This window comes from Taudactylus pleione, unplaced genomic scaffold (assembly GCF_031769625.1).
Source record: "Taudactylus pleione unplaced genomic scaffold, aTauple2 ptg000043l, whole genome shotgun sequence".
NCBI classification, from domain to species: Eukaryota; Metazoa; Chordata; class Amphibia; order Anura; family Myobatrachidae; genus Taudactylus; species Taudactylus pleione.
In genome coordinates, this window is record NW_028284445.1 from 6,087,268 (window position 1) to 6,110,789 (window position 23,522).

A 23,522-nucleotide genomic window follows, 5' to 3' on the forward strand; every position below is an offset into this window, starting at 1 on the left:
GCTTTATTACAACACACAGTAAGAAGTGCACTGTAGCTTTATTACAACACACAGTAAGAAGTGCACTCTAGCTTTATTACATTGCACAGTAAGAAGTGCACTCTAGCTTTATTACAATGCACAGTAAGAAGTGCACTCTAGCTTTATTACAACGCACAGTAAGAAGTGCACTCTAGCTTTATTACATTGCACAGTAAGAAGTGCACTCTAGCTTTATTACAATGCACAGTAAGAAGTGCACTCTAGCTTTATTACAACGCATAGTAAGAGGTGCACTCTAGATTTATTACAACGCATAGTAAGAAGTGCACTCTAGCTTTATTACAACGCTCAGTAAGAAGTGCACTCTAGCTTTATTACAACGCACAGTAAGAAGTGCACTCTAGCTTTATTACAACGCACAGTAAGAAGTGCACTCTAGCTTTATTACAATGCATAGTAAGAAGTGCACTCTAGCTTATTACAACGCATAGTTCGAAGTGCACTCTAGCTTATTACAACGCATAGTTCGAAGTGCACTCTAGCTTATTACAACGCATAGTTCGAAGTGCACTCTAGCTTTATTACAACGCACAGTAAGAAGTGCACTCTAGCTTTATTACAACACACAGTTAGAAGTGCACTCTAGCTTTATTACAAAGCACAGTAAGAAGTGCACTCTAGCTTATTACAACGCATAGTAAGAAGTGCACTCTAGCTTTATTACAACGCACAGTAAGACGTGCACTCTAGCTTTATTACAATGCACAGTAAGAAGTGCACTCTAACTTTATTACAACACACAGTAAGAAGTGCACTCTAGCTTTATTACAACGCACAGTAAGAAGTGCACTCTAGCTTTATTACAACGCACAGTAAGAAGTGCACTCTAGCTTTATTACAACGCACAGTAAGAAGTGCACTCTAGCTTTATTACAACGCACAGTAAGAAGTGCACTCTAGCTTTATTACAACGCATAGTAAGAAGTGCACTCTAGCTTTATTACAACCACAGTAAGAAGTGCACTCTAGCTTTATTACAACGCACAGTAAGAAGTGCACTCTAGCTTTATTACAACGCACAGTAAGAAGTGCACTCTAGCTTATTACAACGCATAGTTCGAAGTGCACTCTAGCTTATTACAACGCATAGTTCGAAGTGCACTCTAGCTTTATTACAACGCACAGTAAGAAGTGCACTCTAGCTTTATTACAACGCACAGTTAGAAGTGCACTCTAGCTTTATTACAACACACAGTAAGAAGTGCACTCTAGCTTTATTACAACACACAGTAAGAAGTGCACTCTAGCTTTATTACAACGCACAGTAGTAGAGTTCACTATAAGTTTATTAGGGTGTGGTATGATATGTTGACATTTTTAATGTTGACATTAGAATGTCAAGATGGTCATAATGTAGAATGCAGAATTTCAACATTGACCATGTCAACATTCATTGTGTCGATATTGTTGACATGATAGAATCTTTCCTGGTGGCCCAGTAGAGACTTGCCTACTCCCGACGGCTGCAGCAGCGTCTTCTGGATTCTGGCGGTCATGTCACTGTCAGTTCTGGTGGAGGAATCTGGCAGAGTGGAGTTCTGGTGAACACACCAGGCCTATCCCTAACCCTAATCCCTAACCTCCTGCTGTAGCCTAACCCTGACTCTCCCGCTGTAACCTAACCCTACCCCTCCCGCTGTAGCCTAATCCTAACCTCCCGCTGTAGCCTAACCCTACCCCTCCCGCTGTAGCCTAAACCCTGCCCCTCCTGCTGCAGCCTAACCCTGCCCCTCCCGCTGTAGCCTAACCCTGCCCTCCCGCTGTAGCCTAACCCTGCCCCTCCCGCTGTAGCCTAACCCTGCCCCTCCCTCTGTAGCCTAACCCTGCCCTACCGCTGCAGCCTAACCCTGCCCCTCCCAGTGTAGCCTAACCCTGCCCCTCCCACTGTAGTCTAATCCTTACCTCCCGCTGTAGCCTAACCCTACCCGCTGTAGCCTAACCCTGCCCCTGCTGCTGTAGTCTAATCCTAACCTCCTGTTGTAGCCTAATCCTAACCTTCCACTGTAGCCTAACCCTGTCCCTCCCGCTGTAGCCTAACCCAGGGGCTGGCTGGCAACTTTTAGCCTGGGGGGCAAGTGCATGCAGGCGGCTCTGGCAGAGGAGTAGCGTGTAGCCAGGGTGCCCGAAGAATGTGCGTGCTACGGCGCCCCCCCACCCCCCCTCAAGTGTTCCAGGGAGGAGGCGGGTCCATATGGGTTTTAATGTAAAGTAAAAATAAAGATTAGGGGCAGTGCCCCCCTGTGCCCCAGGAGAGGACCCCCTTATGCAGGCCTCCAGTAGTGCCCCCAGTAGTGATCCCCCCTATGCAGTGTCCCTTATACAGTGCCCCCAGTAGTGGTCCCCCTGTTCAGTGCCCCTTGTGCCCCCAGTAGTAATCCCCTTATATAGTGCCCCCAGTAGTGGTACCCCTATGCAGTGCCCCTTATATAGTGCCCCCAGTAGCAGTCCACCCCCCATGCAGTGCCCCCAATAGTGGTAACCCTTATGCAGTGCCCCTTAAATAGTGGCCCCAGTTGTAGTCTCCCCCTTATGCAGTACCCCCAGTATTTCCCTTTTTACAGAGCCCCCAGCAGTGGTCCCTCGATGCAGTGGTCCCTCGATGCAGTGCCCCCAGTGGTAGTCCCCTCCCCCCTAGGTAGTGCCCCTAGTAGTTGTCCCCTCCCCTTGTAGTGCCCCTAGTAGTAGTAGTCCCCCCCTTGTAGTGCCCCCAGTAGTAGTCCCCACTTGTGGTAGTAGTCCCCCCCCTTGTAGTGCCCCCAGTAGTAGTCCCCCCCTTGAAGTGCCCCCAGAAACAATCCCCAGTAGTGGTCCCCCCTTGTAGTGCCACCCGTGTAGTCGCCCCCCCTTGTAGTGCCCCCAGTAGTGATCTCCCTCTTGTAGTGCCCCCAGTAGTAGTCCCTCCCTCTTGTAGCACCCCCAGTAGTAGTAGTCCCCCCCTTGTATTGCCCCCAGTAGTAGTAGTCCCCCCCCTTGCAGTGCCTCCAGTAGTGGTTCCCCCCTTGTAGTGCCCCCAATAGTAGTAGTCCCCCCCTTGTAGTGCCCCCAGTAGTAGTAGTCCCCCCCTTGTAGTGCCCCGAGTAGTAGTAGTCCCTCCCTTGTATTGCCCCCAGTAGTAGTAGTCCCCTCCTTGCAGTGCTTCCAGTAGTGGTTCCCCCCTTGTAGTGCCCCCAGTAGTAGTAGTCCCCCCCTTGTAGTGCCCCCAGTAGTAGTGGTCCCCCCCTTGTAGTGCCCCCAGTAGAAGTAGTCCCTCCCTTGTATTGCCCCCAGTAGTAGTAGTCCCCCCCTTGCCGTGCTTCCAGTAGTGGTTCCCCCCTTGTAGTGCCCCCAGTAGTGGTCTCTCCCTTGTAGTGCCCACCCCTCCCCCAGTAGACACACGTAATAAAAAAAATAATAAAAACACTTACCTCAATCCCCGCTCCCGCCGTCGCCATCCGCTCCTCCGTCTGCTTTCCTTCCCGGGCTGGGCCGCTCTGCATTATGGGAGAGACGTCATGACGCCTCTCCCATTGCCCACTGCAGGAGCCGGAAGATGGAGCTGCTCCGGCAGTGGGCGCAGCAGCAGCTAATGAGAGTCTGACAGACTCTCCTTGGCTACTGATCAAAACAAACACACAGCTGCCGGTTCCGGAAGCTGTGTGTTTGTCACTTGTGTAGCGCTGACCGAACTCCGTCCGGTCAGCACTACACACGCGGCACAGTGACACAGACTGGCCGGGGCCCGCATGACGTTGCAGCCCGGGGGCACATGGCACCCTGCCCCCCGGCCCAGCCCGCCACTGGCCTAACCCTAACCTCCCGCTATAGTGTAATCCTAACCTCCTGTTGTAGTCTAATCCTAACCTCCCGCTGTAGCCTAACCCTACCCCTCCCGCTGTAGTCTAACCCTGCCCCTCCCACTGTAGCCTAACCCTAACCTCCCGCTGTAGTCTAATCCTAATCTCCCACTGTAGCCTAACCCTACCCCTCCCGCTGTAGTCTAATCATAATCTCCCACTGTAACCTAATCCTAATCTCCTGCTGTAGCCTGATCCTAACCTCCCGCTGTAGCCTGATCCTAACCTCCCGCTGTAGCCTAACCCTACCTCTCCCGCTGTAGCCTAACTTTACCCCTCCCACTGTAGCCTAACCCTAACCTCCCACTGTAGTCTAATCCGAACCTCCCACTGTAGCCTAACCCCCCGCTGTAGTCTAATCCTAATCTCCCACTGTAGCCTAACCCTGCCCCTCCAGCTGTAGTGTAATCCTAACCTCCTGCTGTAGCCTAATCCTAACCTCCCGCTGTAGCCTAACCCTAACCTCTCGCTGTAGCCAAACCCTGACCCTCCCGTCCCACAGCCTAGCCCTAATTTTGACATTCTGACAATGTCAGCATTTCACATGTTGCCATTTTATATGTCGACATTGTGAACATGTCAACACTCTGTGAATGTTGATATGTTGCCTGTTGACATTTTAACAATGTAGACCTCATAATTGTCGACATTGTGATGTTGACATTATAAGTGTCGACATTGTTACTGTTGACCTAATGACTGCAACCCGTTTATTACAGTACACAATAAGCAATTCACTTATAACAGTACACAGTAAGCTCTCTATTCATGTGTATGTCTTTTTCCGTTCATGTTAACGCCGATAGAGGAATATTTATCACAATCCGTAATTTTTAGGCGGATGTGATAAATATTTTTTGCTTAAATTTGCAACGTACTTTTACAAGAATTTACCATGGGTCTTTTACCAGGAGATGGGATAACCAATCGCTGCGCCTGTGGTAGCAAAAAAAACCCCTACACTGCGTCCAACAAGGACATTGCGTGTATCTCTGAATCCGGCCTCGGGACTTTAGCATAACAATTGCAGTAAAGGTAAATGTGTCTGATAAATAGTACATAACATTCTAAAACACGTTTTCCTATATGGGTTGAGGATTACATAATGGTATTTGTAATTGACTGATTAAATATATAATAATAGTAGTAAAAAAAAGAGTGGATGTTAGTCATGTGCATGATTGTTATTGGAAAGGGACATTTTGTGACCAGCAGATGTTGCTGTAGGATCATAGAACGGGTAGAGAACCTGAATGGATATTGTTAAATGCAATGCAGTTGGTTTTCAGTAAATGTATAACGAAACATGCTATTATGTAAGTTCAGTGATTTAGCTGCAAAATTTAAAGTGCCAATATTTAATACTTTTTCAAATGCACTACACCAACACTATCAACCCGCCACCCTCCGCCCAGGGGTGGCAGTGATAACACCGGGCTATCAGCTTAGGCTAGGGGTGCCCTGGAGAGGGAGACCCTTTTATTGGAGTGGTCCACAAATCCCCAGGGATCCCTGGCCTGGGCTGACTAGCGGTCAGGGCTGATGCTTCAGCTGGGGGGCCCGGTGATAGGGCTCCCCTGGCTGTGGCATCAGCCCCATGCTAGAAAGGGTCTGGTGGTGGTTCTGGAGATAACAGGGGGACTCTACTCAATTTTTTCCCCTTTAATTCCAGAACCAGGATCAGAGCCCAGTGCTGGTTGTGCTAAGTACAGTGGAACCCTACTCAATTTTTCCCCTGTACTTAGACAACCAGGACTGGCTATGAAAAGTACGGGGCTGGTTCTGTTTAGGGGGGGACCCCACATAATTTTTTTTCTTAATTTAACTCCTTCTAAGCTTTTTAAAGTAAGATACATGCATGCATCTCACTGTTGTATTCATGTATCTCTGTCAATCCGATCTGCTCATGCTCAAATCGAAAGCATGAAGTAGGTCTATTCATTTCTGGATTTGAAGTTCGATTTTGTGTTCGATTTCAAATCAAATAATAGTAGATAAGGGATTTGTGTGTTGGTCTATGTAAAAGTACCGATGTTTTTGTGATGTTCGGTTTGAGTAAAATTCAGTTTTAAGTTCTATTTCACATTCGATTTGGCCTTTAGTAAATACCCAAATTCAAAATCGAATGCAAAATCACTCAAAAATTTAAATTGAACTTTAGTAAATTTACCCCCTTAACGTGACTTAACGTTCATTAGGATTAGTGACTATGAAGTACAACTTTACATATGCCAACTAAAATATTTTATCTAAGAAATAAAACAAGTGTAATGATAAATTGAATAATTTCTGTTTCAATTTTATACACATTTCATTTATTTTAAAGTTTCATTGTCACCATCAATTCATTTACAACTAAACTCAAACTGCTTTGTATATAGCGTGTTTCATTCAGCATTGTGGTGACCCCACTGTCATTTTTCCATTATGTACAAAGCATTACTGCTACTTCTGAAACAGTAACTCGTGTGTGTAGCTTTATACTGTATCTCTGGTCTTTCTCATTTAATAGTTTAAAGGTGGGTAAACACTAAGACGATGTCGGCCCGATATGTCGTTCCCGGCCAAATTGGAACGACATATGGGCCAGATCGTTCAGCGTGTACGGACTATCTGCGCGTTCCTGCAGTCGCATGCGATATCATCAGGTCAACCGTGCTGCTTGGCCAACCAGACCATATCGCATGTAGCAAGGGATCGTTCTGTTGTACATTACATTGTCTTGGTGTGTACCCACAGTAACTATATGTTGGCCACCATATCGTCCGGTTACGCATCGCTTATTGTGTACCCAGCTATAGTTTGAATGATTTATTTAAGCATAAACACTGACTATTGAAGAGACACTTTTAATGGTAACTTATGTGAAAACAATTTTTCTCCCTCCCTCATTGTATTATAGAAATAACTGCCACGCCCACTTTTCGTGCCACCCTCGGCCTGCAGAGCCGCGGTAAATGGATGCCGCGCGCATGCTCCTCACACAGTATCTCCAACAGGTTTCCAAGAGTTCTTCACACATGAGCATTTCCAAAGGTTTCCCCAGGGCTCATCACATAGGGACATCTCTGACAGTCTCCCCAGAGATCCATACACCGATGCATCTCCAACAGGTTCCCCAGAGCTCTTCACACAGGGGCATCTCTGACAGGCGCCACACAGCTCCTCTCAAGGCAGCATCACCAACAGGCTCCACAGAGCTCCAAACACAGGAGCATTTCCGACAGGCTTCCTAGAGCTCCTCACGCAGGGGCATCTCTGACAGTCTCCCCAGATCTCTTCATGGGAGAGCATTTCCGATTGGCTCCCTAGGGCTCTTCACACAGGAAAATCTCTGACAGACTCCACACAGCTCCTTACACAGAAGCATCTCCAGCAGGCTCCCTTAGATCTCCTTACACAGGAGCATCTCCAGCAGGCTCCCTTAGATCTCCTTACACAGGAGCATCTCCAGCAGGCTCCCTTAGATCTCCTTACACAGGAGCATCTCCAGCAGGCTCCCTTAGATCTCCTTACACAGGAGCATCTCCAGCAGGCTCCCTTAGATCTCCTTACACAGGAGCATCTCCAGCAGGCTCCCTTAGATCTCCTTACACAGGAGCATCTCCAGCAGGCTCCCTTAGATCTTCTTACACAGGAGCATCTCCTAGTTTGGTACACTCTTAAAATATAACTTTTAATATAATTTACTTAAGAAAAGTAGCGAGGACACAAATACATATAAAGTAATATACAATAATCTTATCAATATATATGAAAGTTCCAAATATTGATTATATCCAAATCCCTGGGATTCGTATGTCATATATAAGTCTAGTTGACATATCCATTAGCAGAGATTTGGTAGGTGAAATTATGAATTAATAATTCTGTCCCTCCAACCACAGGCAAAACAAATCCCTTCAGACTTCTCATATTTCCATTTCAATCAAATGCCTGGTGTTGGGGATCAGTGGGTGCAACATTCTAATGTTAAGCCTAATTTGGTAAATAACATCTTTTTGCTCCAGATATAAAATAGCAAAGCAAACCTTGTTACAAACAATTTAAAGCAGCCAGATACCATCCATATATTCCAAACATCAGTAGCAGATCAATTTGAAAACCTCCTGGAGACAGTACAATCACTGTATTTTCATTAAAGGAGTGCCAAGTTATCAAACAATTCATATATACCATTCCACCAACATGTACTTCATCAATTCAGTTGGTCTGTAATTGTCATTGATAACATTGGTGTAATATTTACACCCTTGGATTCTCCTGCAATCACTAGCATAAAATACAGGTGAAATACAGAAATCCTCATACCTATTGGTATCTTTCAATGAGGTGTGTCAATCTACAATAGTCTTTGCCAGGCAGTTTATATACAAGTATCTTGCTGACAACAATCTGCCCGTATAGTACAGGATCATCAACAGTGCGACTCTTTAGCAGATACACAGTTATTGTAAATGTTCTATTCCCTTATGTACAATAACAATCATAGTTTTCGGGTCCGCTTCTTGGACCAGTCCCTGTATATATTCAAATTTCCTACTACAAATTTCCTTGGTGCACCGCCAACGCTAGATATTGTTCTTAAAGTCACATACAATAGTTGGCAAACTTACGAGGGACCCGCTCGCAACCGGGTCGATGTTTAGGCCCTGCGCACGCGCAGTGGCCGCACTTAGTTTGCGCAAGCCCCGGAGCGAGAGAGAAATTCTCTCGCTCCGGAGGTCTCTACAAAAGGGGCGGCTATCGTTGTTGACCGACAGCTCGCCCCGTTTTGTAGGCGGTGGGGGGGTGATTTCACAAACGGAGGCGTTCCTTAAGGAACGCCTGCCGTTTTGTGGGCGGCCGCACTGACATCAGCAGTGATGTCAGCGGGGAGCTTCCTGCTCGATCGTTTGCGGTTGCCGACACCCAACCTTAGGGTCTCGTCGCAAGCCCCGATGGTCGCGATGGTCTTGACCATCGCGACCATCAACCTGGTCGGTCGCTAAAGCTGTGGGTGGTAACCCACAGCTTAGCTAGCGACTAGGAGGTCACGGAATGGGTATGAAATACCGCCGGACGCATGGCCGGTGGTTCGATTCCCGTCAGCGGCAGCCTGACAAAAGCAGAGTTAGAAGCAGCGGAAGCCCGACAGCGCTGGAAAGCCGATCGTGGATAGGTGAGTATATACTAACCTAACCTAACCTCCCCTAACCCTAACCCTCCTTAGAGGTGCCTAACCCTAACTTCCCCCCCAAGTGCCTAACCCTAATCCCCCCTCTAAGTGCCTAACCCTAACCACCCCCTTCCCCTAGCCTAACCCTAACCCTCCCGGGGGGGGTGCCTAACCCTAAGTCCCCCCCAGGAGCCCTAAACCTAACCCTCCCCCCCGCGGCTGTCAGCTCGCGGCGCCCGGCATCACTACGATCGGGATGTCGGGCGCCGGTCTCCCAGCGTCGGGGAAATGCGGGCATCTACATCTAGACGCCCGGCATTTCACCCTTGCCGGGAAATGACAGTCGGGAAGCCGGCTGCCAGTATTTAGGCAGTCGGCTTCCCGATTGCTTCCCGGAGGCCACACTTGATTAGACAAGTGCCTGCCCTCATTCATAGCGAGCACTCGCTTCTTGCGACCGCCTCTGAATGAGGGCCTGTGTCTCTACACTATACCAATCCCAACTCAGTTTTGTGCAGATTCAAATCCCATACAGGAGAATCTCCAACTCCCCAGAGTCCCTCACACAGGAAGATCTCCAACGGGCTCCCACCCCAGAGACTTTCACACAGGAGCATCTATGAAAGGCTCCCCCGAGCTCCCTCAAACAGGAGCATATATGACAGGCTCCCCAGAGCTCCTCACACAGGAGCATCTCTGATAGGCTCCACAGAGCTCCTCACACATGAGCATCTATGACAGGCTTCTCAGAGTTTATCACACAGGAGTATCTGACAGCTCCCCAGAGCCCCTCACCCAAGAGGATCTCCATGGGCTCCCCAGAGCTCCTCACACAAAGGCATCTCTGACAGGCTACCCAGAGTTTATCACACAGGAGTATCTGACAGCTCCCCAGAGCCCCTCACCCAAGAGGATCTCCACGGGCTCCCCAGAGCTCCTCACACAAAGGCATCTCTGACAGGCTACCCAGAGTTTATCACACAGGAGCATGTTTTACAGACTCCCGTTGCATTATGTAATGTACATAGTAAAAAATGTTTAAAAAGATGTCAGCAGATAAATATTTTCTGTAGAAGATAATTACCTCCTGCCAGCCATGACATGTGTTGTACTTGCATTCGTGACACTAGTCCAACACATGATGGATCTGAACCTTGTTCAGGAGTAGTGCACCAGCATTGGGTTTTTCTGATTGCTGCATGATCCACTCACCTGCATTTACAAAAAGTGAATGCATTGGGGAAGCACCAGTCCGGTATCACTGAGGTTTGTACTGTACTTGCATTTTTTTTTAACACAAAACTAATGTCAGTGGGTATAACGGCTAGTCCACCAAATTAAACTGCAGGCACTATGCAGCCATGACAGCTATATAATTTTATCTGTGGAAGGAGCCTATGGACAGAACTAGGTATGTGTCACAAGCCACCGCTGCGTCTTGTCGGACAACTGTTTTCCAGGCAGCTCTCTCAGGACCGTTGCTAGGAGACGTGGACGACGCACTGCTACTCTGTGAAGTCCACCTACCTGGCTGCTCCGTCATCTCTGCCTTGACCAGATTGGTTCCTTCTCCTTTTTCTTTCCTGCTTGCTGGTTGCTCAGATGCCGGTGATAGCGTTCAGTACAGTTCATGCTTTCCGGTTCCTGGGTGTGGAATTCTTGCTCCTGTGTTTTCCAGCTTCTTGTGTCCAGCGTGTACTTATAGTCCCAGCTGCATTTCAGTGTCTGAATGGATAACCAGCAGTAGGGAAAAGCAGATGCTTTTCCCTCCTTCTATTTCTGCTGTAGAACTACAGATCTCAGCAAGGTAGCACCTCATATTGTGTTTAAATTAGGATGTGCAGCCCAACCCCCCTTTCCCTTTTTTTTAACATTCCAGCAGTCTCAGCTGCATTTCAGCGTCTGAGTGAACAATTTGCTACAAACATTACAGCAGTCTCAGCCGCCCTGCAGTGTCTTTAGTGGACTCTTGTTGTTGTACATTGCTGCTATCTCAATCGCACTTCTGTGTCTGTGTGGACATTCTGTTACTATCTTCACTGCACCTCAGCCAAGTTCACAACAGCCCCCAAGGCTGTAACTGGAACCCAAGGCCGCACCTCAGCCAAGTTCACAACAGCCCCATGTCTGCAACTCGGCCCCAAGGCTGACCCTTAGCCAAGTTCACATAAGCCAAGTTCAAGGCAGCAACGTGGTCATCAGACCACCACCTCGCCAAGTATTAATCAGCCCGCAAGGCTGCAACTTCGTTGCCAGACCACAACCTTGCCAAACATCAATCAGCCCTCAAGGCTACAACTGGGCTACCAGCCTCACTCCCTGACAAGGACTAATTATCCGTTGTCCCCATCACTTCATATAATTCTCAACACTATTGCTTCATCTTTGGGCTACCCAGCCTTACTCCTGTCAAGGACTTCCTTTTCAGTTGTTCCCATCGCTTCTTAGAATCCTCAGCACTATTGCCTTAAGTCAAAGGTGAATCTTCTCCTAGATTCATAACAGTATGTACATGTTTATCATGCTTAGTTAGGGCCTGATTCAGAGTTAAGAGTTATGGGGGGCATCCACTACAAGATCTGGAAACGACTGCACGATTACGACATTGTAATCGTGCAGTCGTTTGTCAGTCGTGTGATGAGCCTACACTGAACGAGCAGACGTTCAGTGCAGGGTCATCCATTATCTTGAAACATGCTGAGCCTGACGATATCGTCAGGTTGACCAGCATGTTTGCACGATGATAGATGTCTAAAAGACCAAATTTTCAAACGATTATCGAACGATTTTATCGTTATCGTTCAATCGTTCAACTTTAATCGTCTAGTGGATACCCCCCATAAGGCATGCAAATGGATTTACTTTTTAATCTCTCAGTGCATTTTACAACTTCCTCACTGTCACGGTATGGCGTGGAGTCGGATGCGGAATGGAGGCTTGTTTGTTGATACAGGAAGGCAGCTGGTCTTAACGGAGTATGACTCATGAGGTGAATGGGTGCACGGCGGGCGAGGTGCCGCTGAAGGAATGCGGGCTATACACAGCGACCGGGGTCGGTTGGTCCGCAGCGGGTAGCGGATACAGGTGGCTAGCTGGTACGCAGAACAGGCGAGGTACAGAACTGAGAGGTGGTAACACTGAGACACTCTGGAACTGCAGCAAGTACGGAGCAAGGGAGCACAGGAACTAGCTCACAGCTATGCTGTGATAAACGTTGCACTGGCAACTAAAGGACTTCTTGACAGCCCTTTAGTACCCTCAGGTAGTGCAGGATTGGCTGCAAAACACCAGACACCTGACCAAAATCCAACATGGCCGCGCCCAGTAGTCTCCAGCGCGATAGCGCTGTCAGTTTCACCTGCTCACACTTCCCTCCAGATGAACCCCCTTTGTCTGTGGGGACCCCCTGTACCCAGCGCTGCTCTCCAGGACCCCGCTCCACCGCCGGAGGGAACGCGCCAGAGCGCCCGGTGAGGTAAGAGTCGCGATCCTGGCAGCCTGACAGCCCGAATCGTAACATTCACCTGCAGTGCAATATGGTTTTACCATGGCACAGATTACTCCAAATACTCCTAATTCTGAATCAGGCCCTTAGTCTATAAAAACATCACGTGTTAATATGATATAACCTTACTTCTATGACCCCAGATTTTCGGGAAAGGTTGGCTTCTGGCATCTTCTTATAAGTAAACTAGGGATTATTTAGTGTTATACCCATTTCTTGTTCATTTACTCCCATAGCTCTGTTCCTAACAACACCGTAACAGGGCTGACTATCTAGACCTGGGGGGGCCCCTCTGCACCCTCCCGCACTTCCTCCCCGCGACTTACCTCTGTTCCATGGTCGCGTCCTCCTTCAGCACTGTGCTGCGCAGGGCAGGCACATGTCCTCTCTAGGTTGGCTCCATCTCTCCTCACTGACTGATGCTGGGAGGTGCTGAGCCTGCTGGGACATTCCTGGATCACGGCCATGCCTCCTCCCAGTACCAATCAGTGAGGAGAGATGGAGACAGAGCTGACTGGGAGGGCAGATGTGCTTACCCTACACTGGCACTGCTGCTGAAGGAGGATACAACCACGGCTGGCCTGGCACCATAGGTGCAGGGGGAGGACCCCGGAGGTGACCCGGGCCCCTTAGCAGCCGCACCCCCTGCACCTACGGTAGTTACACCAGTGATAGAACATTCCTGATAGATGTATAATCTGAAAAATGTATTTCAGACACATCAGTTCCTGCTCCAGTACAATCTAGTGCCCCTACTGTTATGCACACAAACACTCCACACCACTGTGTCCTCATAATGACATATTGTCAGTAGCTGACTATCCAGCTTCAAGTACAAATTAGCTTTTTTTATACTGATGTTGCCATTTATAATCCACCATTACAAGAATGGGATGGCAGAGACACTGCATCTAGAAACCCTGGGCCTGATTCATTACGGATCGCAACTGCGATTGCAATAGCGATTACGCACACAGTCTCACTGCAATAGTATGCTAATCCGTTGCGATCACTATGCTGTCGCAGCACAACATAAGGACGCTCTTTTTACCTTACACACATCCGTAATCCTTAGCAAGACTGCAAAACCATCGGTACAATCCAGTACCATCGCAGCCTCACCCACACTTGCACAAGGTCAGACCTTACTCAGAGATTGCTACCTTCATCACACGCTGTGAGTACACAAGCTGTGTATGGCATTGCAGTGGATAATTTATGCACACCCCTGCAACGGCATGCGAACACACTGGCATGCCTGCTTTTCACCGACCATGCCCCTGTCACCACCCCCAAACGGTACTTCCTGTCAATCACTCTGTGATGGGTCTGCGTAGACACTGCAATCACAGCCCGATGGCAGTGGCTGGTTCGCGCACTGCGATGCATATGCAGAACATATTAATCGGCCGATTGCGTGCATAATCGCAGTTACGATTTTGAAATCAGGCCCTCTGTTACTTATTTTTTCTCTAAGTGCAGGTTATCTGCTTTACAACACCTTCTGACTTTTAAATGTAATGTATTGAGGTCACTGAGTGATTGAAAAAAATAAAAGAATGTATTATGATGTTTCCTGTGCATCACTGTGAGCATCATTGTGATGTAACAGTTACCATGGATACCTAAGTCCTAAGGAATAGAATGATTTCTGCAGTGTTCTCAGCCACACTGATAAATAGCCTGTGCTTCTGTACACAGCTCTCACCAGACGACCGGAAGTCAGGAAGATGGGAAGTGCTTATATGGTAACCACACATCTGTGATCAAGCAAGCAAATCTCTAGTCTGCTGTAGTCACATGATTCAATTCATGAATTAATAATTAGGCTGGCATAGAAGACTCTGAAGTATGACAGCTAAAATCTACTTTTATGCAGTATTGGAGATTGTGATTTGGAGTCTGGCTATGTTTGTGTTGTCTGTTTTGCATTGCTTATAGTGAAAGTTGTTTAATGTCTTCCACTTCTTAAGATTAACATGATTTTTAATTGTTATTAGCTGTTTTCCCAAACTGTGGGCCTTATTCAGCAGTGCACGCTAGTCTGCGCAGGCGCATGACTCTGTCCTGCACATGTGCAGAACGGGTATGCGATCCCACAAGGAAACTGGTAGCAGACTGTCAGTGATTGACAGTCTGCTGCCGTTTGTGGCCGGGGAGGGGGAGACGATGCCCTCCGTTTCCTGAAATGAAGGCATGTCGCCGCCATTGGGGGCGAGGGAAAAAGCCAGGATCTCTGTCGGCTGACGGAGATTTCCTGACTTCTTCCTCTCATCTGCGGCGGCCGACTGCGTGACCCCGTCGGTCACCTTAGTCGGCCGATGTCCCGCAGGTTATCCGATGCTGCGTTGGACAACGCAGCTCAGCTACGTAATGCAGTAGTTGGCGTGATACCTCCTGCTGCATTACCATATTAGCACGGATGGAATAGCTATGCTGCTTGTGAGCAGCTTAGCTACTCGGCCTGAAGCTGAATCAGGGCCTGTGTGTGTTATAAAGAGAACACTGATAATCCTATGGGTATTGCTCCTCAAGCTGTCCTCCTCATCCTCCCCTTATAATCCCCGTCCACATGTCTTCTTCATTTTTATTGCTCTCTGTGCCCATCATCATCATCATCATCATCATCATTATCCGGCCCCCATGATCTCACTGTCACATCGCACAGACCCAGCAGTCTACTCCACTTTCCCTCTACTACCCACAGTTCTCTCTGCCCCATGGCCTTTTTATTCTTTCTTCCACCTCTTCCATTCAGATCTTTACTAAATAAAAAAATATGAATTTGTTTATAATAAAAAGATGCTTTTAATTTTTTTTTTTTGTAATCATTTTGGATCTGCAGTATAATTGTAATACTAACAGTACCCTAGGAGCCTTAGCCATGGGTCCCACTGAGACATTGGGCTTCGGGCCTGATTCTGAGTAGGAAGCGATGCAGATATGTCGGCAATTGATCAATGTTTTTCAACTGTGCATGCGCCTGAGTAGCTGGAAAGTCTCACAGCGCATGCGCCCCACAGTCTGTACGCACAGAGAAGCGATATCAGATGAGACACAGGGTCTCAGTAATGTATTGGGCATTCCTGGGCGATGACTGGGAGGCGGCTATCAGACGCAGACTTATGGCGTGTTATGGGACTGTCAGGTGTCGCCTAACCGGTTGCGAACTCAGGCGATTCAGAGATGGTTGCTAATGCGATCGCTGCTGCGTTTTTGCACGGTATACAGCTGCGAAAACATGCTAATAATGCCAAAGATCACCTGAGCAGAGGGACGCCCCTGCTGCCTTCTCATCCTCGTATGATGTCCCTTACCTGTGTAAACATCAGTAACATCGATGCAAATCGAGCAGCCATCTTGCCCTTGCGGAAGGTCTGACCAGCCGCAAACCCTGCAGCTCTCCTGACACGCAGAAGGCTCTCATGCTGCGTATGAGATCGCAATGGCTAAATTATGCACGTCCGTGTAGTTGTAAAAAAAAAAATAGAAATGTAGTCAACACTTTAATAATCCCAGTGGTAATAATAACTTTTTTTTTTTACACAGGCATGTAATTGGCCTTTACTAGGGGTTGGGTATGGGTTGTCGGGAGTCGGGATCCCGGCGGTCAGAATCCCAACGCTGAGATCCCGACAGGGTTAACATACTGACACTTGTTGGTCGGTATGCTAACTCTGCTCTTCTCCCTACCCTAACCCTCTGTTTGTAGTGCCTAACCTCCCCCCCTAGTGCCTGAATCTAACATTCCCTCCCCGCACCTTAAGCCTAACCCTCCTCCCTTAGTGCGTAACCCTAACCCTCTCCCTAGTGCCTAACACTAACCCCACAACCTAACCCTCCCCTTAACCCCCGATATTTACCTTCGGGATGCCGACGGTCAGTATTCTCAAGTCGGGATTTCGGCGCCAATATTTAGACCATCGGCATTCCATCGGCCGGGATGCTGACTACATCCCTTTCCTAGCCCTAATGCTGTTCTCATTGAGTTTTAGACACTGGCTGGCCAGTACCGGGGTCCCCTCTCACATGTACAGTACATTAATATTATATATAGACATTATCACCATCATGTGCTTTATTATAACACTAGCTGAAGTATCTGGCGTTACTCTTAAATCTTCAAGTGATTAAGTTTTATTATGTAATGTCGTCCAAATCCATCCAGTGGAAGGCCCAGAACAGGCTCCCTGGGTCAAAGTTCTGCCCAGCGTACACCAACGGTAGGTCCGACCAGGACCCTAACCTCCCTAGTATGTCTTCTGGTATCCAATGTTACCAATCTATGAAATTTTTGTCCAAATTATGTGATATCGTCCAAATCCATCCAGTGGAAAATTCATCCCTACGGCGCACTCCGCGGTGAGGTCCGGCCAGGACCCTAACTACTCCATAAGGCACCCCAGACCAATTACCACCCCTCTGTGAAGTTTTCATCCAAATCCATCCAGTGGAAGGCCCAGAACAGGCTCTGGATGATATTCTCAAACAAACAAACTTTTATTTAAAAATAGACATATGTTACATTAAATTGCAATCCCAGGACTATGATGTATTCACTACAGTGCATAATCTGGTAGATTATACTGAATATATATGTTTATAAGGGGACGCAAGCTGTGCACTGTAGTAGCTATGTTGTCTGCAGGCTATGTCCTCCCTAATGGTTAGCCAAGCCAGATCCCCTGTGGTTGCTGACCACACCCCTTAAGCATGGGCCCCCTACCACCCCTACCACTGCACTGCCCCAGTGAGCCTTTCATGCCCCAGTCTGACACTGGACACGATTATGGCAAAAGACGCTAAAGCGGTTGCAGCAGCATTCAACTCTAAATTACCACCCTTGTCTGGTAGCCCCCCCCCCCAATACACACACACACACTGAATAGACCCCTTAGTCCTGACTTCACATCTCAGTTTGTATGGGAAGGTCACATAAAATCTTATCCTAACAAATGCATACTGTATCCTATGTTAACAACCAACTTGCTTTCAAGTTGTTAATGGATTATGTATTGCAGTGGATTTTAATGTAGGGCAAAATATAACTTATTTTTTACCTTAAAGTGTCAAATGTTAACAAAAATCAGCATCCCTTTACGGTTTTCTGTGTAAAGGTTCCAATTATATATTGACTACCACTCATCTAACTATGTCGTAACTGCAATTTATTTCATGTAACTGGTTCATTTCAACCCATTGTATTTATGTGAATGTATTCAATGTACAGTATGCCGAACTGTCTTCCAATCTGAAATGTTCTGCCTAAATCCAGTAAATGGCCCCAGACCATATACTGTCACTATATAAAAACTACTTTATGTCTGTGCCCAATCTCTGCAGCAGTAAATACAGTGCAACAAGAGGGAAATAATGGTTCTGCCCCAAACAGTGAACTGTTTGTGCAAATGGCTCAAATTGGCAATCATATAATGATCACTTTTCAGTCCATTGATTCAATAAATATTGGCGTGATGGACACATAAAGGTACTAACGGATTACACTGCATTGCCCCCTGCCACATTCACTTGTCATTAAATGTACTTCTGATAGGAAACAGATGAACGGACTTTCAGGTCCCTGATGAGTTCCTTATGCAGACTGTGGTTTAGGAAGTGGACGTGAGATGTTATGACATCCGGTGATAAAGTATAACCCTCTCTTTCAGGTGATGTGCCTTCAGGATTTCTTTGGGGATGATGACATTTTTATTGCTTGCGGACCGGAAAAGTTCCGTTACCAAGATGATTTCTTGCTGGATGAGAGCGGTAAGAGAGATTTTAAAAAACCTTGAGTGACTCAGACAACTGTTCCAGCCCTTGTGATTCTATCCAAGTTTGTGTCAAACAAACATCTTACAGATCGGTATCAGATCCAAGATCAACAAGTCTTTTGCGAAAACAAAATATTTCCATTTCTATATCAAAAACAGATGGAGATATGTTGACATATCTAACAGTTAAATCACACTGCCGGTCTTTCTGTGTGTGCATATATTATCCCCAAACGTGGACTGATTACATGCTATCAGCTAGATATGATGTTAATGCACATTCATCATTAGTCACTTACCTTAAGGATAGAATTTCAGAATGTACAGTAATTGCAGTGTTTTACGTCTCCGTCTGTCTTTCCTATAGAGCCAGCAGTCTGTCTGTGTCTCTTCACACACCAGCAATAATTCAGCTGCTTCAAAAGCATTCAACTGGTGCAAAAAGGACCAATTTGGTGCTGCTGGTACCGTATTTCCCCGATAATAAGACACTGTTTTATTATTATTTTTTTTTTGGTCAAAAAAACTCTATAGGGCTTATTTTCAGAGTTGGGCTTATTTTAATTAACATTGACAGCAATTTCAATAATTCAATACAATTCTTTACTTACCTTTATTTTTCTTCCTCTTTTTCTCTCCTCCGTGGCGCTGCTGTAAATCACGCTGCCACGCACGCCAGCTGCCGCGCTCACTGTGAGAGAGTGAGACGCTGCAGCTATGATTCAATGCCACTGTTAAATCTATAACAACGGCATCCATTTCATGCGGGGGCGGAGCATTTTAGTGTAGCACAGGCAGGGGCCGGACAAAATGGGGATTTTGTTAGGTCTTATTTTCGGGGTAGGGCTTATTTTGGACCGTTTTCCAAAAGTAAGGGTAGGGCTTATTTTCGGGGTAGATCTTATTATCAAGGAAACACGGTACAAGCCAGAAACCATAATATAAAACCATAGAGAAATCATTTAAAACGGCAATTCATTTAAAGGAAAAACCAAACTGGTTTTGTGACTATGGGAAACACCACTTTTTTTGCACCAATTTTTATAAATGGATTAATGTTTTGGATTTCCCTTACGTTCTACCTCTGCTAAGTATCAGTGCTGGATTAACAACAGGGCATGCTGGGGCCCACACACACTTGGGGGCCTCACGCTTAGCTTTATCATTAGAGTGGCATGTGTGAACTACGGTTACACATTCTAATTTTTTATTACCATCACCAGCATATCATATTGACAATTTTATTGGTGGGGTCCCAAGTTAGTTGCCCCCAAACACACACACCATAATCTGGTTTTGCTAAGAAGGATGAATAGTAGGTAATTCAGTATAATAGTGAATTAAATGATTGAAGTGAAAATTTGGAGTTGTAATAATGGAGAAATTAATTGAATGGAATTTGTTAATGATACAAGTCAATTATTAGAAATGGCTGAATGGCATCCACTGGATACAGTAGGTCCACTTCAAACACTGTATTACTTTCCAGTTCAGACAGCTAAACCACAATATATTTAGGTCATGGGCGAACGGAACCTGGTAAAGGACAAGAACTTTGGTCATTTAAGGTCCTGCCTGTGTTTAGAGAAAATCCTAAAAGTCTAGCATTCACACCTGGCCTCAAATAGAGAAGCACCACCCTCCCGGTATGGCAGGCTGCTGAAAATACAAAAAGAATGAATGATGGGCATATTTAGCTAAGTACGATGTGCATTATTTTAGATGTATTTTTCAGCCCTTATATAATACATATTGATGTCAAATATTGACTTTACTTGTTCTATCAGTTTACCATTTCTACTCTCTGTATCAAATGTTTCATCATAAGGAACCTATAAAATGTGTTGTTGGTCAATATGACAAATGTTCATGTCAGTAATGTGAAACAGTACAAGTCCTATTATCTCTAGGATATACAGTAGGATATTTTTGAGCATTAAGGGAATATTATTTCTTCAATAGCTTTGTTGCTGATGGTTGTCTAATTGAAGCGAGGACATAAACATACGGATGTGTCCTTACACATCTGTTCTGCAGTCCCATGAGACTCTGCTAGCGTTGGACGTATTTTTTGGATCTTTTTTTGCTGATAATGCATCTAAGTCACAATGTGATGTGATTAGGACGCAGCAGCAGACTGTGCTGATTAATTTGTTATTTGACACTTGTATGTCAGTGTGCGACTGAGACTCTGAATCTGTATAAATATATGGGTCCGGGGGGGTCCGCACCGCACAACCTGTACCCATACTTTTTTTTTTATACTTACCTCTCAGATTTCCCAAGGAGTAGCGCTGCAGAAAATGCCTGGAAACTGTCCGCCCCTGCCATTTTCCCAGCGTTTTGCGCATGCGCAGAAGGAAATCACCAGGAGTATGTCTGGCCCCGCCATTTTCCCAGTGATCTGTGCATGCCCGGAGTCTATTGCTGCTGCTGTCAATTCGCTGACGGCAGTCAGGGAGAGAGGAGGTGGCCCCGGATGGGGAGTGAACACAGGTCCCCTCCTCTCTTAATACTGCCCTGCCCCTCTCCCTACCCTAACCCTCCCTCCCCGATGCCTGAACCTAACCTCCCCCCTAGTGCTTAAACCTAACCTCCCCCTCCCTGCACCCTAAACTTAACCCTCCCCCCTAGTGCCTAACCCTCCCTCCCTAGTGCCTAACCCTAACCCTCCCCCTACTTACCTTCGGGATGCCAGAGGTTGGGATGCCAGCACCAGTATTCTAAGCGCCGGCATCCCCTGCTGGTACATCCTAGTCGCATCGCATTGTGACTTTTCACACATGTTTTAGCAGAGGTGCATGGGACCTGGGGGTATATTTATTAAAGGTTCTGGGTCTAAATCACACATCTACTAACAGATGATTTTTGACACAATTTTTTTTTAACAATATCAAAACTCATCTGTTAGTAAATGTGTTATACCCTTATGCATCATACATGAATTACAGGATATTCGCCTGAACTTTTTAGACATTTTTGTTAAGCCCCTTGCCAACCACGGCACACAGCAGAATGAATTGACTGTCGTTGTCCTATTTTCTGTTATAGATTATAAACTGTGGGAAATGTGAATGTACAAGTACAAGTACAAGCCTGATTCACTACAGATCGCAATACTGCGTACGCACGCAGTTCAACTGCGATAGCAAGCCAAATCACTATGATCGCAAATCAAACCCAACACTACATAAGGATGCCCACTCTACCATATGCATATCCATAATACTTAGCAGAATAGTGAAATCATCGGTACAATCGAGTACCATCGGACCCATACGAACACTTGCACAAGCCCGACCTTACTCAGAAATAGCTAACAGCCACGCACGCTATGAGACCTCAGGCTGCATAGGAAAATTTGTGTATGTCCCTGTAACAGCATTGAAACGCACTGGCACGCCTGCGTTTCCCTGACCACCCCCCGTCACCACCCACAAACGGCACTTCCTGTCACTCACTCTGCGATATGTCTGCATAGCCTCTGTGATTGCAGTCCCGATCGTAGTGGCCAGCTCCCGCACGACGGGAACAAAACAATCGGCCGATTGCGTGCGTATTAGCAACTGTGATCCAAGCTGAATCAGGCCCACAGTGCAGACTGGCGAAGCAGAGTGATACTCGATGATTATATTGCAGGAACCTCGCACCTCTTGTTCTATTGCAAGACTCTCAGCTATAGTAGGATGTTTAGGAGCCTTATACAGATGTGTCCTCAATCACTTAAGCTGGGTACACAGTACACGATGTGTGTCCAGCGCGATAGCGTGAGCGGCGGAACTCGGCGAGGGTGCCGGCATAAGCAAGTGCATACACACTTGCCGATGCCGGGAGCGACGGCGGGAGGTATGCTGCATTCGGCAGCATGGCCCCCCCTGACGTTATCTCCCGTTGGACCTGCATGCAGGTCGTACGGGCGATGTTGCTGATGACACGTGGGAGCGCGCATCGTCATCGACATAGCGGGTACACACTGGATCGAACGATATATCGTCTAGTGTGTACTCAATACGCCATAGGGCGAAAGACGGCCGGTACAGAGCAGGAGCCGGTGAAACTGGAAAGCCTTAATAACACCCTTTTTACAATTCAAATTTAGTAAATCTGAGCAGATCGCCTTTCCCATTACAGGTATGGGAACTGTGATCTACTTACTAAAAAAAATTGATCATTATGACTTGAAAGAGAATTTTGTGAATTCTTCTACAATTGCCCTTTAGTACATTTAGGTGCAACTAAAATAATGTGAAAAGGGTGTGAAAACAATATTTTTGTAAAAATAATATTAATGAATATGCCCATAAATATTCTTTTAAAAAATATAAAATAAAGTAATTGGATCCGTTTTTGCAGTATAATGTGATTTGCAGACATTTCCAGGTCAGGAAATCCCATGTACAGTATACACAGTATACACTGTATCATACTAGTTGGCTACTTGTTGAAATCATTTGATATATGAACTTTTGTGCACTACTTTTAGGATAATACATCATTGGCAAAGGCCTAGCTACAGTAGGTGCAGGGAGTGTGGCTGCTACAGGGAATCGGTATGAATTACCGCCGGCCTGCCTTCGATCGGGATGCCGGGCGCATGTCTCCCGGCGTCGGGAAAATGACAGGCGTCTAGATATAGACGCCTGTCATTTAACCCACGCCGGGATAAAGCAGTCGGGAAGCCGGCTGTCGGGATCACGTCAGCCGGTTTCCCGATTGCATCCCCTGCTACAGGGCCGAGGCCGCCTCTTGGGTCCGGCCCCCTCCCTGCACCGAGGTACACTGCCATATCCTGAGCCCCGGCTTTTCTATTCTTACCAGATTGCAGCTGCAGGGCGTCTGCTGTCACTGGCCCGGCCGGCTCCGCCTCCATCTCCCCTCACTTACTGATGTATTAGTGAATCATAGCCTTAAACAATTAGGATTTTCGTTTTAATACTTACTATATGCTAATCACCATTCATTTAATCCTGTATGTCAGCTAAGTAGGCAGATAGTGCAAATATTAGATCATTTACAATCAAAATGGATAAACTGCAAAATTATTTACACAAGGGGGGGCCCTATGGAAATTTTGCTAGGGGCCCTCATGTAGGTCTTGCTACACCTCTGCTCTCAGGGATGAATTGGGAGAATTGTTGATAACAGGGATGAATTGGGAGAATTGTTGATAATACCAAGGTGATCGTCCATGACATTAAACTCCTCTGCTC

At 46.6% G+C, this 23,522-nt stretch overlaps 1 protein-coding gene across 3 annotated transcripts in view; it reads left to right on the forward strand.

The window, feature by feature from the left end:
* The window catches only part of DCLK1 (doublecortin like kinase 1), a 454,917-nt gene that overhangs the window by 179,049 nt on the left and 252,346 nt on the right, over positions 1 to 23,522 (forward strand). For all 3 annotated transcript variants that reach the window (XM_088460208.1, XM_088460209.1, XM_088460210.1), the window contains exon 4: positions 18,208 to 18,307. In XM_088460208.1, coding sequence (XP_088316334.1) covers positions 18,208 to 18,307 — 100 coding nt within the window. The remainder of the gene's footprint in view (positions 1 to 18,207; positions 18,308 to 23,522) is intronic.